At 36.7% G+C, this 16,678-nt stretch overlaps 1 protein-coding gene across 1 annotated transcript in view; it reads left to right on the forward strand.

Annotated features, from left to right (window-relative positions):
* Window positions 1-16,678, forward strand: part of CAPRIN1 (cell cycle associated protein 1) — a 35,194-nt gene that overhangs the window by 10,146 nt on the left and 8,370 nt on the right. The window contains exons 3-15 of the mRNA XM_061201570.1: window positions 2,438-2,500; window positions 2,614-2,700; window positions 5,063-5,301; window positions 5,391-5,473; window positions 8,888-9,025; window positions 10,639-10,691; window positions 10,769-10,855; window positions 11,967-12,122; window positions 12,213-12,321; window positions 14,270-14,331; window positions 14,816-14,926; window positions 15,144-15,293; window positions 16,178-16,328. Coding sequence (XP_061057553.1) covers window positions 2,438-2,500; window positions 2,614-2,700; window positions 5,063-5,301; window positions 5,391-5,473; window positions 8,888-9,025; window positions 10,639-10,691; window positions 10,769-10,855; window positions 11,967-12,122; window positions 12,213-12,321; window positions 14,270-14,331; window positions 14,816-14,926; window positions 15,144-15,293; window positions 16,178-16,328 — 1,489 coding nt within the window. The remainder of the gene's footprint in view (window positions 1-2,437; window positions 2,501-2,613; window positions 2,701-5,062; window positions 5,302-5,390; window positions 5,474-8,887; window positions 9,026-10,638; window positions 10,692-10,768; window positions 10,856-11,966; window positions 12,123-12,212; window positions 12,322-14,269; window positions 14,332-14,815; window positions 14,927-15,143; window positions 15,294-16,177; window positions 16,329-16,678) is intronic.

Raw genomic sequence — 16,678 nt, forward strand, 5'->3', positions numbered from 1 at the left:
CAAGACATTAAATGACAAAGTTAAAGCTAGGTATAGGGCTTCCCTGGTGGTGCAGTGTTTAAGAATCTGCCTGCCAGTGCAGGGGACGTGGGTTTGAGCCCTGGTCCGGAAAGATCCCACATGCCACGGAGTAACCAAGCCTGGGCACCACAACTACTGAGCCTGCGCTCTAGAGCCGGCGAGCCACAGCTACTGAAGCCAGGGTGCCTAGAGCCCGTGCTCCGCAACAAGAGAAACCACCGCAATGAGAAGCCCGCGCACCGCAACGAAAGGTAGCCCCCGCTCGCCACAGCTAGAGAAAGCCTGCGTGCAGCAATGAAGACCCAACGCAGCCAAAAATAAATAAATAAATAAATTTATTTTTTTTAAAAAAAGCTAGGTATATAAAACTATCCCTTGTGGGATATGTAGGACATTCACTGTGTATTAATGTCCTGATCTAACAACAGTTTCCTTGAAAAATGTATAATACCGTAAAAAGGGAAGATAATAAATGCAAGGTATAAGCCAATAGTAGTTTTTCTTTTGCCTGGTTGCTAGAATTTTAACTGTGTACTGACACTAAATTTCAGGCCCCCCTTCTGTTTGCATATCTTCTATTTGTATATTTCTAAATAGTGGAATGCAGATTATAATGCTGTTATTGCATCCTAAATCATAATTAAAAGCAAATCTTAACTTGTTTTTTATTTCTTAAAGAAAAAGTAGCCTACCCTTTTAAAAAAATGAATGAACTGTCTTTGTTCCATCCTCAGAGTGTTTGAGGCAGTTGAGCTTATCTTTTGCACATGGGGTTAGGCCTGTCATATCAGTGTAAAAATCTTGATTTTCATCTGGTAGACTTGAATTTTATATGTGTTTAGTTGGAAGCTTGTTGATTGTGTAAATAGTTCACCTAAATAAAATTGGATAGTTTCATCATCCTTTAATGTTTTAATGATTGTATTGATTTTATTTACCTTCAGTATAACTAAGGAATTGTGATAGACTGTTTCATTTAGGATAGAATGGCTGTGAAAGTTGACTACTGTCTTTTCTGCCATAAAGAAAATGGATCATTTGACCTAAAACACCTTTCTAGCATTGCTTTTAAACTTGTTTCTGTGCCTCTGAATTTTATCAGACCCTTACTTGGTATTTGGTTTCTTCATTATTTTATTATTGCTAAGGGTAAAGTATTATATATGTTTGTAATTTATTGTGATTATTTAAAAATTTTTTTTAATTTTTAAATTTTATTAAAAAAAATATTTATTTATTTGGCTGTGCTGGTTCTTAGTTGTGACACGTGAGATCTTTGTTGTTGTGTGCAGGATCTAGGTCGCTTGCCAGGGATGGCACCCGGGGCCCCTGCATTGGGAGCACAGAGTCTTAACCACTGGACCACCAGGGAATTCCGCCCGGCGGGCCCCCCCCCCCGCCCGCCCCGCCACTTAATTTATATTTCAACTTATTAAAACAATACCTGAATTTTTAACTGTACTTCAGTACCTGAGTATCTCCGCGGGGGGCGGGCAGGGGGTGCTTATCTAATAGAAGTAGCCTAGGAAACCTCCAAAGTTTTCAACTTAGTGGCGGGGGGAGGGGGGGAGATGACCTTGAACCAGAGGCTTAACTTTTCCCCCCCACTTTTGCACATTAATTACATTTGTGAGAAAATAACAAAAGCAAAGCTGTTGACTAGTGTACTGTGCCTGTAGGTGATATGATAACTTGAAATTATTTCAGTTCAAGGGAAATGAATGAGGCACATCAAAGACAATATGCATGTGTGTTTATTCAGGAAAAATAAACTCTTTTATGTCACATGAATTTTTTTTTTAAATTAATTAATTAATTAATTTATTTATTTTGGCTGTGTTGGGTCTTTGTTTCTGTGCGAGGGCCTTCTCCAGTTGCAGCGAGCGGGGGCCACTCTTCATCGCGGTGCGCGGGCCTCTCACTGTCGCGGCCTCTCTTGTTGCGGAGCACAGGCTCCAGACGCGCAGGCTCAGTAGTTGTGGCTCACGGGCCTAGCCGCTCCGCGGCATGTGGGATCTTCCCATTAACACTTAATAAAATGTCTGATGTGCTCACTTCGGTGTAACTGGGATTTTAACCAAATTGTGGCCCTCACTCATGTGGATGAGTATTATATGCCTGGGCCATCTGATGCATATCTTTTTTGAGAAACCTAAAAAATAAGCAGCGTTTTTTCATTGGCTTATAATAACAGTATTTGGTATCATTCAGCGTGGCTGGAGTATTTAAATTCATTTTTTAACTCACAATTAAAGCTATTTTATATACTAACTTAAACTGTAGTATATCTAAAAAGTATATTTATGGCAAGATTTGAGACAAACTTAGAGAATTATGTGGGTTTGTTATTTTAGCATGGTTAAGCTGGTATATACTTTCAGTATGGAATATAATTATTTTTTTTCTTTTAATATAGGGCAAGCTTGATGATTATCAGGAACGAATGAACAAAGGGGAAAGGCTTAATCAAGATCAGCTGGTAAAGATGTTATATTTTTATTAAGATTTTATGCTCATTAATTTTAATAGGAAAATTAATTTTGTGTTTCTTTGTGTTTCCAGTAAAGTCGGGTTCTTTCTTTGTTATTTTAGGATGCTGTATCTAAGTACCAGGAAGTCACAAATAACTTGGAGTTTGCAAAAGAATTACAGAGGAGTTTCATGGCATTAAGCCAAGATGTAAGTAAAAAATAGCATATATGTTTATGAAATATTAAAAATGAGGGCAGAAAATTTTATTTGTCTCTTTGAGTTTTAGTTCTTGCATTACTGTTGATAAGCTCTCTGCAAGGGGGAGAGGATTGGATCCAATTATATCTAAGATGCTTTCCAATTCTGTAAAGTTTAGTGTAACACCTGAAAGTGCCTTTTAAAAGGACTGAGTTTCATATATGACAGACACGTATCGTTGGTTTAAAAAATTATCTATGCAAATATAACAGTCAGCCTTCTGTATATGCGGGATCTTCATCCAAGGATCGAAATCCTAGGTTGGTTGAATCTGCAGATACAGAGTGCGGACTGTAAGGGACTTGGAACATCCATGGATTTTGGTATCCATGGGGGGTGGGGTGGGGGTGGTCCTGGAATCGATTCGCCTTGGCTACGGAGAGACAACTGTATAAACGTGATAGACATTTATCTTCCGTGTATTCCTTTATGCCTCATGACTATGTTACAATCCCATTAACTATCAGAAAATAAAGAGGCCTGTTGATATAATGGGTAACTACTTTCTCCATAGAGATCTTAAGGGATGTGGCTGACTAATATATTGCACTTGTATCAACTCTTGATGCAACAAAGTGGTGTGTTTTTCCCCAAACATCTTTTGATGTGACAGAAGCCTTTGGGAACAGGATAAAATTAAATATGAGCAAAGTCAAATAATTTGTTGAAAGTTGAGACTAGAATATTAATATCCTTCTGAATTAGTATTAGCTTATTTGGAGAAAGGCTTATAACAAAGTTGAAATTTAAAGTTGCCTCTGATTTGGTGAAATGAATAAACAAAACAGTTTATTATGTGATGAGAGACAATGCAGTACAGAGATGAAGAGTTCTGATTGGAACCAAACTGCCTGATTTGAATCCTGATTCTACCACTTTTACTTAATAGCTGTATGACTTTGAAAGAGTTATTTAACTTCCCTATACCTGTATCGGTCAGGGTTTTCCAGAGAAACAGCCAGTAGGGTAGAAAGGAAAGGGTGGGAGAAAAAGGGAGAGGGGAGAGGCAGTAATAGTGCTTCATTATAGGGTTGTGCTTATAACAGTAAAAATGGCAGTAATAGTGCCTATCTCATTATAGGGTTATGCTTATGACAGTATTTGACGCATAACTGATCTATTTCATGCACTTAATATTATCGTTACTTACTAAATTTGATTAAAGGTGGAAAATATTGATACCCCTCAAAACAGAGTAAGGGAAATTTAATTTACACCCAAGTAGGGATTTGTTCCACTTAGCTTAGATCAGAGCCTCAGGCTTGATGAACCCTGCCCAGTTTCTTGTTTCTGATTTAAAAAAAAAATATGGGTCACAGAAGTAGAATTGCTATATACAATTTAATATAGAATCTATTTTTGAAGCTACTGTCACTATGTAAATGAAAATACTTGTATCCTCCTTTGATTCTTTTTTTAACACTGGTGTTTTCAGGAACTTTTCACTGGGCCTTTAACTTCATTGGCAGTCCTTTTATTTAACTCTGATCCTTTGTTGCCCTTTCCACAGTTATTAAACACTTTTTTTGTTTTGCATTCAAGAGCTTCTTTAACCTAGTTCTAGCCTACCTTTTCTAGTCTTCATAGTCTTCCCTACTTGAACTCCTCATCCAAAGTGGCTTTCTTTATTATCTTACTTCTTTTGCTTTCTTGACTTATTTTCTCATTCCTGCCTTTCTTCCTAGAATGGAAGTGGTGGATTGTTTGGGATGAGAAGGTAGTAGTGGGTTTGACATCTTCTTGCGAGTCAATAGTAGGCAATTGAAATTAGTATTTTGAACCACTTTTTCATAGAGATAGACATAGATAAGATTTTTTTTTTTATTGTGGTTGTGGTTGGGCTTCTTTTTTAATTGTCTCAGAACCTTAATTAAAATTTTTAGTTTTTATACTTTTTATTATGGAAAATTTAAAAACTAAAGAAAAGACTATAATGAACTCACATTTACCTATACCTAGCTTTTACAGTTACCATGATTTCATGGGCAATTATATTTCGTCTATACTCACACCTACTCCCTTGCTGCCTGCCTGCTAGATTATTTTGAAGCAAATCCCCAATATATTGTTTCATGGATACCATTTCCATAGTGTAATACCTTCTAGGAAAAGATGTATTTTGAATTTCTAACAGCTACTGAAAACAGATTATTTATTAAACTGTTTTTAAGTTGGGAGTCATTCTTTTGTGTATATCAAGGTCACATTTAACTCAATGAATGAAATATGTCTTATTTACATTGGACCTGAAATTGATGTAAAGGAGTTTCGTAAAACTTATTTCTACGTCTATGTTTATATTCTTATGCAGATTCAGAAAACAATAAAGAAGACAGCACGTCGGGAGCAGCTTATGAGAGAAGAAGCTGAACAGAAACGTTTAAAAACTGTGCTTGAGCTGCAGTATGTTTTGGACAAATTGGGAGATGACGAAGTGAGAACTGACCTGAAGCAAGGTTTGAATGGAGTGCCAATATTGTCTGAAGAGGAATTGTCGTTGTTGGATGAGTTCTACAAATTAGCAGACCCTGAACGGGACATGAGCTTGAGGTATAGTGGTATTTGATAATAGAAATTTCTAAATGTTGTGTTGAGTGGACAACCGAAAGGTAATTAACTAGCTGTTTTATTATTATAAGGTTGAATGAGCAGTATGAACATGCCTCCATTCACCTGTGGGACTTGCTGGAAGGGAAGGAAAAACCTGTATGTGGAACAACCTGTGAGTATCACTGACAACTTTTGATTTTGTGACTAAGAATCTTTAAAATTTAATGTAAAATAGATAGCTAGTGGGAAGCAGCTGCATAGCACAGAGTGATCAGCTCCATGCTTTGTGACCACCTACAGGGGTGGGATAGGGAAGGTAGGAGGGAGACGCAAGAGGGAGGAGATATGGGGATATATAGCTGATTCACTTTGTTATACAGCAGAAACTAACACAAGATTGTAAAGCAATTATACTGCAATAAAGATGTTTAAAAAAAAAAAAGTCAAATTCATAGAATCAAAGAAGGAAATGGTATTTTCCAGGGGCTGGGGGGAGGGGGAATGGGGACTTACTAATCACTGGGCATAAAGTTTCATTTAAGCAAGATGAACAAATTCTAGAGGTCTGCTGTACAACATTGCACCTGTAGTCAACAATAATATATGGTACACTTAAATTTTGTTGGGAAAAAAAATTTGTTAAAAGGTAGATCTCATGCTAAGTGTTCTTTCCACAATAAAATAAAATAAAAATAAGTATTAAAGAAATTTTAGAACTGTGTAAATAACGTTAATCCACTGTTTACTTTTTGGTTTATTTCCTTTTTGTATCTTTTTATTTGTTTATTTTTTGCAATTTTTTTGTGTGTAAGTCAAAACACCAGCATCAACCAACCAAAAATCTATAAAGATGGGAGTCCTAAATTAACATGGTTTTGTTCATAACTTATTCTGCTTGAGGTGGACAGAATAACACCAAATTGACTTTCATTGTTTTTGGTATTAGATGGGGACTGGTTTTTCCTTACAGATGAAATTTTGTGAAAAACATTTACTGCACCCCATACATTCTACTCATGGTCATTGCCTTAGTCTATCTTTAGTTTTTCTTAGACTTCTGCTAATTTGGGACATTCATTTTTTTCTATGTTTTCTAGGCCAGTATTCTATATGTGAACTCCTTAACTGTAAATATGCAGTTGTATGTTGATTTTTTTTAAAAAAAGGATATTTTTAAGTTACACTACCTCAGTAAATTAGGAATTTTAGATTTTAACCCCTTAGTAAATCAGGGAATAGATTCTTAGCTATTTTTAATGTCGATTTAGGGAAGTAGATTTTTGAACATATTAAGGCAAAAATATCTGTTTATACCCTGTTTTTAGCTATTTGGTTGAAAAGAGCTTATACTCTTTTTGGCAAAACTGTATGATGTAATTTGGAGTGTATTTGCTTTAAGGAGATGGGTAAGTCAAATATGAGGAACCAATGCTTTTGTGTCTTTTCATGTAAGAAATCATTTTCTTGGTTTGTTAACTTGTGTTGTCTGTATTCCTTCATTAAAAAAAAACTTTTTGGCTTCTTGATTTTAGTTCTGCTACAAATATATACTGAATTCCCCACTTGAAGTTTGATTAGAAAGCAATTGACATGTGTATAAACTTGTTAGCTTCAAAAAGTAGCTTTAGGTCAAGCCTGATAAAATTTTCATGAGCACTGTTGAGGAGTAACAAGGGTTAAACGGTAAGCCGTGGCTTGTTTTGGTGTTACTTTCTACCTGGCCTCATTCCTGCATCTGAGGAATGTAACATCTTTATAGTTAATGGAAAGATATAATTTACTCATATTAGTGTTTTTATGTGCATTCAGTTTTCATAAGTTTTTTTAAAGTAGTTCTGAGGCAGGAGATTCTGAAGCAGGGGGAAGGAAAACATGTGAAGTGTTCAGCATTCAAAAGTTAATAGTTATTGGGACTTCCCTGGTGGTCCAGTGGTTAAGAATCCGCCTTCCAATGCAGGGGACGCAAGTTTGATCCCTGGTCGGGGAACTAAGATCCCACATGCCGCTGGGCAACTGAGCCCGCGCGCCACAACTAGAGAGAAGCCTGCGTGCCACAACTAGAGAAGAGTGAAATATCCTGCATGCCGCAACGAAGATCCCGCGTGCTGCAGCTAAGACCCGACACAGCCAAATAAATAAATAAATAAACGTGTGTGTGTGTGTATATATGTATATATATAAAACGTTAATATTTATTTATTTATTTACTTATTTATTTGGCTGTGCTGTGCAGCTTGTGGGGTTTTAGTTCCCTGACCAGGGCTTGAACCGGGCCCTCAGCAGTGAGAGCGCAATGCTAACCACTGGACTGCCAGGGAATTCCCAATAGCTTTACTTTTTTTTTTTTTTTTAAAATATTTATTTATTTGGTTGCATCGCGTCTTAGTTGCAGCTCTCGGGCTCCTTAGTTGTGTCATGTGAACTCTTAGTTGCGGCATGCGTGTGGGATCTAGTTCCTGGACCAGGGATCGACTCTGGGCCCCCTGCACTGGGAGTGTGGAGTCTTAACCACTGCGACACTAGGGAAGTCCCCCTATAGTTTTACTTTTAATAGCATTAATTTTATAATACTTTGATATAACATCCCTGAAGTTCCATTTTTCTGTATAGTGACCTATTAATAGTCTTGCTCTACATCTACTATACAAGGCCAGGAAATGGAGATTAACTCCTGACACAAACCTTCCCCCACCACCGTGTCCCCTTTACGTACCAAATTCTGACAGTTTTATTTGCCTTTTAAATATCTTTTGAATCTACTTCTCTCTCTCTGCTTTTCTGCCTTTCTGTTGTCTAATGCAGTCTCTTAACTGAATTTACCATCCATTCCTCTTTAAAATCTTCTAATGGTTTTATTTTAATCACATTTTATATACATTTGCCCTTAGTTTGTAAGACCTTGCATATTCTGGCTCTTACCAGTCTCTCCAGACTCATCTTTCCTTATGCTTTTTCTTACTCCCTATGCTCCAGCCACAATGCATACTTTAATTTTCTTGCATTTGGCACCCTGTGTACAGGGCTTTGTAAATGCTGTTGCCTCTGCCTTGAAGCACTTGTTTCCTCTCTACTACTCATCTTTCAGATCCCAGCTCTTGCAGCCCTTACACCAGAAAAGCCTCTCATGGTCTCTCCCTGATTAGGTCCAGTCCATTGTACTTCTGTGTAGTACTTTTCACAGATGTAATGTTACTGTTTTTGTCAGTATTTGATAACTCTTCTCTATTGGACTGTTCGCTTAGTGAGGGCAGATACTGTATCTTTTACATACCTCTCTGTAGCCCCAGTGCCTAGTTCATTGCTTAACATACAGTTAGGTGCTAAATAAATGTTTATTGAATGAATAAATGATAATTGTCAGGGTTTTTTTGGACTAACTTATTTAAAATACTTAAAAATTTAATACAAAAAATTTCTTGTTCCCTATTATTCTGTAATAAATTTCTGTTGGAATTTAATGGTTTTATGTTTTTAAGTAACAGTTGATGGGGTGGTTTTTCTTACCACTATATTTTGTAGAACGTTGAATCTTTTAAGTCAGGCATCCTCAGATAGTCCAAGACTATAATTAATATTCTGTTTTTAGATAAAGCTCTAAAGGAAATTGTTGAGCGTGTTTTCCAGTCAAACTACTTTGACAGCACTCACAACCACCAGAATGGGCTGTGTGAGGAAGAAGAGGCAGCCTCAGCACCTGCAGTTGAAGACCAGGTAGCTGAAGCTGGTGAGTACCCAGGTGGATATGAGCTTTAGTTTAGGGTCCTGGTTTTACTTTCCTTTGCCACAAGTTCAAGCTATACATTTATTTAGTTATATTTGTACACTTAGATTTTTAAAGAAACTTTAAGCATGACCAAATATTAAGACAAAGCATAAGAGTAATTCCCAGAGGCATTAAATATCAGTTGTTTATCTTATTTTTTAGTTTTATTTTTAAAATTATTTTATTTTATTTTTGGCTGCGTTGGGTCTTTGTTGCTATGCGCGGGCTCTTCTCTAGTTGCGGCGAGCGGGGGCTGCTCTTCGTTGTGGTGCGCAGGCTTCTCATTGCGGTGGCTTCTCATTGTGGAGCACGGGCTCTAGGTGTGTGGGCTTCAGTAGTTGTGGCACATGGGCTCAGTAGTTGTGGCTCGCGGGCTCTAGAGCGCAGGCTCAGTAGTTGTGGCGCACAGGCTTAGTTGCTCTGTGGCATGTGTGATCTTCCCGGACCAGGGCTCGAACCTATGTCCCCTGCATCAGCAGGCAGATTCTTAACCACTGCGCCACCAGGGAAGCCTCTATCTTGTTTATGTTGATCACTGTTACAGACTGGTATTTCTGTTGCTGCAGTATTGCTAGGCTGGAGTATGGATGAGGGAGCAACTGTTGTGAGGTTTTCAAATAGATTTTTGGCTGATGTACGCAGATTTATTGCTGCTTACAATGCCAGTATATGAGGTGAATGGTATGAGGTTTTGTTCTGTTTTTTTTATGACGGAGTGATTATAACTCCATGATCTTGAACTATAAATTCCTCAGTCACCAGAGATCTATTCTGGCACCTAGCACATCACTAATAGGTAGGTAAGCACTTACTGTGAGGACTTTTATGATAACGTAAGATGATGAATAAAATTTTGAATACTATAGGGAGCATTGTTGGAGCATAAATTTTATAATGGGTAAAAGCATGGATTCCAGAATCAGACTGCCTGGATAAAATCTTGGCTACAATACGTATTAGCTATGTAACTTTGGGCAACTTACTGAACTCTGTACCTCAGGTTCTTCATTTAGGAAGTAATATGTAAAGTATGTGTACAGTGCCTGGCACATGGTAAGCATTAGGTTGAAACTAGAAGGGAACATTGCACATCAATGGAATTTATGGTTGCAGATCAATATAAGGCAGTAAGGCAGTCTTTTTTTTTTTGGCTGTGCTGTGAGGCTTGTGGGATCTTAGTTCCCCAACTAGGGATCGAACCCAGGCCCAGGCAGTGAAAGTGCCGAGTCCTAATCACTGGACTGCCAGTGAATTCCCAAGACATTTCTTTCCCCCCTTACCACTTTTACCAAGTAGATTAAAATGGAGACTAGGATGCTGCTTTATTGGCATTATACTTGATCCAGAATAATTACTATTGAAACTAAAATAATTGTGGAATAAATGGTAAAGAAAACACTTTCTGAATATTTTGTTGTAAGAATAATAAAATACAGAAACGTACTGTTAACTATAACTTTGTAAATAAATTCAGACTATGTGATGGTGAACTGTTTACTTATTTGGATTTAAATGAATTGTTAACTTTAAAAAAGTTTTCTTACACTCTTTTGTATCATTTTTTAACCTCTTAGAACCTGAGCCTGCAGAAGAATACACTGAACAAAGTGAAGTTGAATCAACAGAGGTATGATTTTTATTTAATGCTAGCTTTCCCTTTCTGCCTTTCAAACAGAGGTCTCAAACATTTACTTTGCTTTGCAGTATGTAAATAGACAATTTATGGCAGAAACACAGTTCAGCAGTGGTGAAAAGGAGCAGGTAGATGAGTGGACAGTTGAAACAGTTGAGGTAAGAGTTCTCTGTTACAAGGTAGATGTCTTTTGTCTTTAATTAGTAATTCTTATCTCTCCTAAGAACAAATATAGATTGTTAAGTCTTTTGCATTCTTAGTACATTTATTAGAATAACAAACTCATTATGTAAGACTGTTCTGTTTAAAAGGTGATTTGTTGGTCTTTGTGGATATTTAATATAATCACTGCTTTGCTGATCCAATTACAAAAAAATATACAAATATCAATTTATAATTTATGGGGTTAATCTGTCTATTAAAGTACATGATTTGTCTGTTATCAGGTTGCTCTATAAAAATCTGGGCTCCCACATGGATAGCCTTCAGAAAGACTACCTTACAGGGGTACGTTGGAGTGTCATCTTAGACTTCTCCTTCACCCTAGTGCTGTTTGGTTACCAGGCTCTGTTAACTCAGTATTGCTTACAAAGGAAATAAGGTTGTGACTTGCCCAGGCTTAACAGATATGACTTGCCCAGGCTTAAAAGCCAGACAGAGGAATATAAATTTGATGTAATAAAAATTAGTGATATTTTTCAGCAGAGCAGGGAATTACTAAAAACAATAATCAGGAGAAATTATTAGAGCTAGAAAAATGACAGGTAGAGTGAGCTTTGGCTTTTGTAGCAGTTTTGATGAGGTGATAGAGCTTGATCCTATGGTATTGCCAGAGAGAATGAAATGATAGGAACTCAAAGCTTGATGATAATAATAGCTAACATTTCTTGAATGCTCATTATATATCAGGTACTGAGATACATATATATTTGATATAGATATATAGGTTTGCTTAATATAGAAGGCTTAACAGTTTAAGCAGAACACATGATTTTAGGAAGTTATCACAGGTAGTCTTTCTTGAAAGCAGTTTACAAGGTAAATCTGAAATGCTACATGGTGACCCTGTGGAATTGGGAACACTGTAGAAGTGATAGCATTGATCAGAATGTTAAATTTGGCATAATTTGGTCATGTTGAATACATTCAAGTCTGCTATTCTGTTTACAGTGTAGGTGGCATATGTAATTTGGGGACCAGTCATGATGATAATGAGTGGAGCTCTGTCATTCTACGAACCTGGTCCCCTCTCCTTCTCTTCCACTTTAGGTGGTAAATTCACTCCAGCAGCAACCTCAGGCTGCATCTCCTTCAGTACCAGAGCCCCACTCTTTGACCCCAGTGGCTCAGGCAGATCCCCTCGTGAGAAGACAGCGAGTACAGGACCTTATGGCGCAAATGCAGGGGCCCTATAATTTCATACAGGTAGGTGCAGTTTAGTCAAACACTATGACAGAAGGGTAAAGTGTTTACATTATTTAACTTAATTCCATTATATTCTACCTAAACTTGTAGGATTCAATGCTGGATTTTGAAAACCAGACCCTTGATCCTGCCATTGTATCTGCACAGCCTATGAATCCAGCACAGAACATGGACATACCCCAGCTGGTTTGCCCTCCAGGTTAGTAATGATACATGTTTATGTGAGAAATAAAGTATAGAGCCAATGCTTTCAGTTTTTGTAAAGTTTATGAAAATTAATTTTTTTCTTTTTAATGCTTAACTTTTAGATCTTGTATCTTTTATTTTAAAATATTTATTTATTTATTTATTTGTTTACTTTGGCTGCGCCGGGTCTTAGTTGTGGCACGTGGGATCTTCGCTGTGGCATGCGGGATCCTTTTTTTTTTTTTAGTTGTGGCATGCGGGCTTCTTAGTTGCGGCATGCGGACTCCCAGTTGCGGCATGTGTGCGGGATCCAGCTCCCCGACCAGGGACCGAACCTGGGCCCCCTGCATTGGGAGCGTGGAGTCCTACCCACTGGACCACGAGGGAAGTCTCTATCTTTTAATTCGATGAGAAATGTTACTGTTTTTTCCTGTAATATGAATAATAACTGTAGTTCCATCGTTGGTGGTGGTGGATTTTTTTTTTTTTTTGTAACTTTATTGGCATACAGACATACAGAAAAGTACATGCAAATTTATAGCACAGTGAGATTTCACAAACTTGAACACGCCAGCACCCAAAAGTGGAACTTTACCAGTACCCCAGAAGCCTACTTGTGTTCCCTTTTAGTCAGTAGTTACCTCTCTTCTTGCCCCATTAGTAACAACTTCTGACTTGTAAAACTGTAGACCTCTTTTGCTTGTTTTTGTGTATAAATGAAATTTTGCTTGGCTATTTAAATTTCAAAATTAATCTAAGAATAAATCTAGTATTAACAGGTGTCTTTCTCTGAAGGATGATTGCAGCTTTTTAGGAGAATTTCTGAACATTTTATTACTTAAATAAAAAATGAGATGCACTAGTGGAGTGGGTAAGGGAATGCTCAAGAGGAAAGTGGAAGAGATAGTAAGTTTCAAACTCTTACTAGTCTTACACCATTATTTGAAACAGCAGCATACTAAATACGGTTGGTGCCTTTGTATCAGCTTAAGTGGAGCATCTCTTTAGGACCATTAGTAATTTTGAGTCTTGTTTTTTTCCTACAGCACGTCAGCATTAAGGGCATAAAAGTTGAACCATGTAAAGTAACACAGTTAATGTTGTTAATCTTAAGTGTCATAAAAGGAGTTGCTGGTAATAGCATGTTTAATGAACACAGTTAATATGGTTAAGGTAGTTAGGATTTCTGTAAAGTAAAGGGAGCTCATATCTCTACCAAGAGTTAGAAAACAGATCAGTGTTCATTTTTTGAGCTCTGCCAGAGGAAGAAAATACATAGTTTTCTTAGCTTCGCCAGTCAACACGTGCAGCACTGATGTAACCTGTAAAGCTGTTTAGATGTTCAGGTAAGGCTGAGTTCACTGGACTCTCCAGTGAAAAGGGATGATTTCCAAATGGCTAATGAAAAATACTGTATTTTTGATTATCTGTCTAACGGTGATTTGGGAGAGTAGTGGAAGGATGGTGAGGGTTGGCAATAATATGCACATTGAATTGAATATAGGCTTTTTAAAGGTATGTGTTTATTTTTTCCAGTGTAAACATTTGAAATTATATTGAAAGTTGATAATATTAAAATGTTACTGAATATTATCTAAAAGTTTTGAGTAAGAGTAATGCTACTTTGTGGTTACTGCTTTAAAAGGCTCTTCGTGGGTAACATTAGCATGGATTCTTACCATTCTGCTCTATACCTCTTCATTAGTACTGTCTCACTAACACTTTGCAAAACAAAGTGAAGGCCATTGTGACAGTTGACTTACAATGACTATCAATTAATCGAAAATGCTCACTTGAAAGCTAAAATCCTGCCTATACTTCCCCATTTATTTTCATGATTGCTAAAAAGTTTATATAGGATTTGTCTATAGAAAAATGACTTTAAAGAGCAAGTAAAGGTATTTAGACATCTCTGAAGAAATTTGATTTTGTATGACAGTATTTTTTGATCAATTTTGCAGTTCATTCTGAATCTAGACTTGCTCAACCTAATCAAGTTTCTGTACAACCAGAAGCTACACAGGTAAGAGTGATACAAATATTTTTGCAGGTTTTTGTTTTTAATCACTTCTTGGGTCTCTTTCTTAGTTAGCTTATGAAAACCAGGTAGGAATTTGATAAGTGTCTTAAGTCTGGCATGGGTAGCTATCAGCCTTTATTTCCATCTTTACATTTATTTTTCTTTTGATGAACTAAAAAAATTTTTTTGTTAATCCTTGTGTTTTATAATTATAATGAAGGAAGAAGGTTTTTAATGTTGAACTGAGAATTTGAGAAGACATATTTTAGATTTCATAATTTTTAAAAAATTTAGTGTATATGTTATCTACATTTGTGGGGAGCTTCATAACTGGACTAGGGTTTATTTAACTTGGAGCTTTAATAATATATATATTTTTGCAGTTGTTAGGTTTTATAGTCTCTTTATCATATCTATTTCTTAGCCCTGTATGTATTAAAGGTGGTTTATAACAGAATGAAGCTTTGATTTCTTTACTTCTTTGTAGGTTCCTTTGGTTTCATCCACAAGTGAGGGATATACAGCATCTCAACCCTTGTACCAGCCTTCTCATGCTACTGAGCAACGACCACAAAAGGAACCAATTGACCAGATTCAGGCAAGTTCTGTTACCAGGTCATGTAAACTTGATGAGGCAATTATACATGAATTGGGTGGAGGCAAGTAACTGTTAATATAGTGTCTCTTCGTTTTGGACCCAGTGCATGCACTGTAGTATTTTTGTTTCATAAAATAGTTGAGCTTGTTAACATACGTATGGGTAGTAGACTTGGCTTAGTTTACCACTAAAGTGCGATTATTCACTTTGCGTTTAGGCAACAATCTCTTTAAATACAGACCAGACTACAGCATCATCATCCCTTCCTGCTGCTTCTCAGCCTCAGGTGTTCCAGGCTGGGACAAGCAAACCTTTACATAGCAGTGGAATCAATGTAAATGCAGCTCCATTCCAATCCATGCAAACGGTAAGCAAATTAATTCAACTAACATTAAGTGCCTGGTGTGTACTATCTTCATGCTAGAGTCTCAACAGAAAGTCTTTATTTAACTTTGTGCTTGAGTCTGCATCTACCCTAACTGTAGGGTATATTTAATTGAACACAAACTCATTTTTTTCTGTTCCCAGAGATAAATTTGAGTCTTAGGAGTTATGTGCCCACATCTTCTTGTTTTGTAGTTTCACCCTTTTGATTTGATTAACAAAATTTTAAACATGAAAAAAGTAGACGAGTATAACATCTATTATATATATAGATCATTACCTAGATTTAACAGCTGTTTACACTTTGCCATATTTGCTTAATATTTTACTGAAGTATATCTCAAAGTAAAGTAATGGACATTATGATACTTCACCCTGGTTCTTCAGTAAGCATCTCTAAATTGCAGAATTTCTAGAAAATAATGATAATGAAAACACTGTGATTGATGGGATACAGCCAAAACAGTGCTCACAGGAAAATTCAGAGTTAAATGCTTAAGATATAATTTTTGATTAAAATATCAATAAAAATAAAATAATTATTTAAATTAAAGTTCTTAGATTTAATTTCTGTAAGTGATATTTTATCAGGGGTTTGCACCTTTTAAAAAGATTTCTCATTTATAATAGCATTTCCAAGGCTTCTGATTATATATCTTTTCGACATTGAAGTGCATGAACTGAGGGGTGTGTGTGTGTGTGTGTGTGTGTGTATGAGAGAGAGAGAGAGAGAGAGAGATGTCTGAGACTTCTGTAATGGTCTTTCTTACGTTTCAGGTAAAACCAGAATTGAGATCTGCCATGTTAAAAGTAGGGAAATGATTAGCATAAAGGGAAGAACTAATCATTTACTTTATTTACTTATAGGTGTTCAATATGAATGCCCCAGTTCCTCCTGTTAATGAACCAGAAACTTTAAAACAGCAAAATCAGTACCAGACCAGTTATAACCAGAGCTTTTCCAGTCAGCCTCACCAAGTAGAACAAACAGAGCTTCAGCAAGAACAGCTTCAAACAGGTAGGAAAACCAGTGTCACCTCCTTGGCTACTTGCTTTGCAGTGCAGTTATTGACAGTGTTAGGAGAGTTTGGACTTTTGAGTGGCAGTGTCCAAGAGTTTTTGTTTTGGTAGTAGACCATATGAATTTTTCATTGCTGATCCTGAGTAAAATCAAGCCCATATTTGCTGTATGTGAATTATGTGCAGTTTTTGGAGGCTTTATGCCCATTTTCCCTTGGTTAGTGAGTTTTCATAATATCCTATCCTATTTCATTATGTGATTTTAGTGGAATTAAACTTGTTATTCAAATTGTGATCAACTTTGCTCTTAATTGCTAATTATTTGAAGCCTGCTGGCATGATACCTGG

The sequence above is a fragment of the Eubalaena glacialis genome, chromosome 10 (assembly GCF_028564815.1).
Source record: "Eubalaena glacialis isolate mEubGla1 chromosome 10, mEubGla1.1.hap2.+ XY, whole genome shotgun sequence".
In the NCBI taxonomy this organism is placed as follows: domain Eukaryota; kingdom Metazoa; phylum Chordata; class Mammalia; order Artiodactyla; family Balaenidae; genus Eubalaena; species Eubalaena glacialis.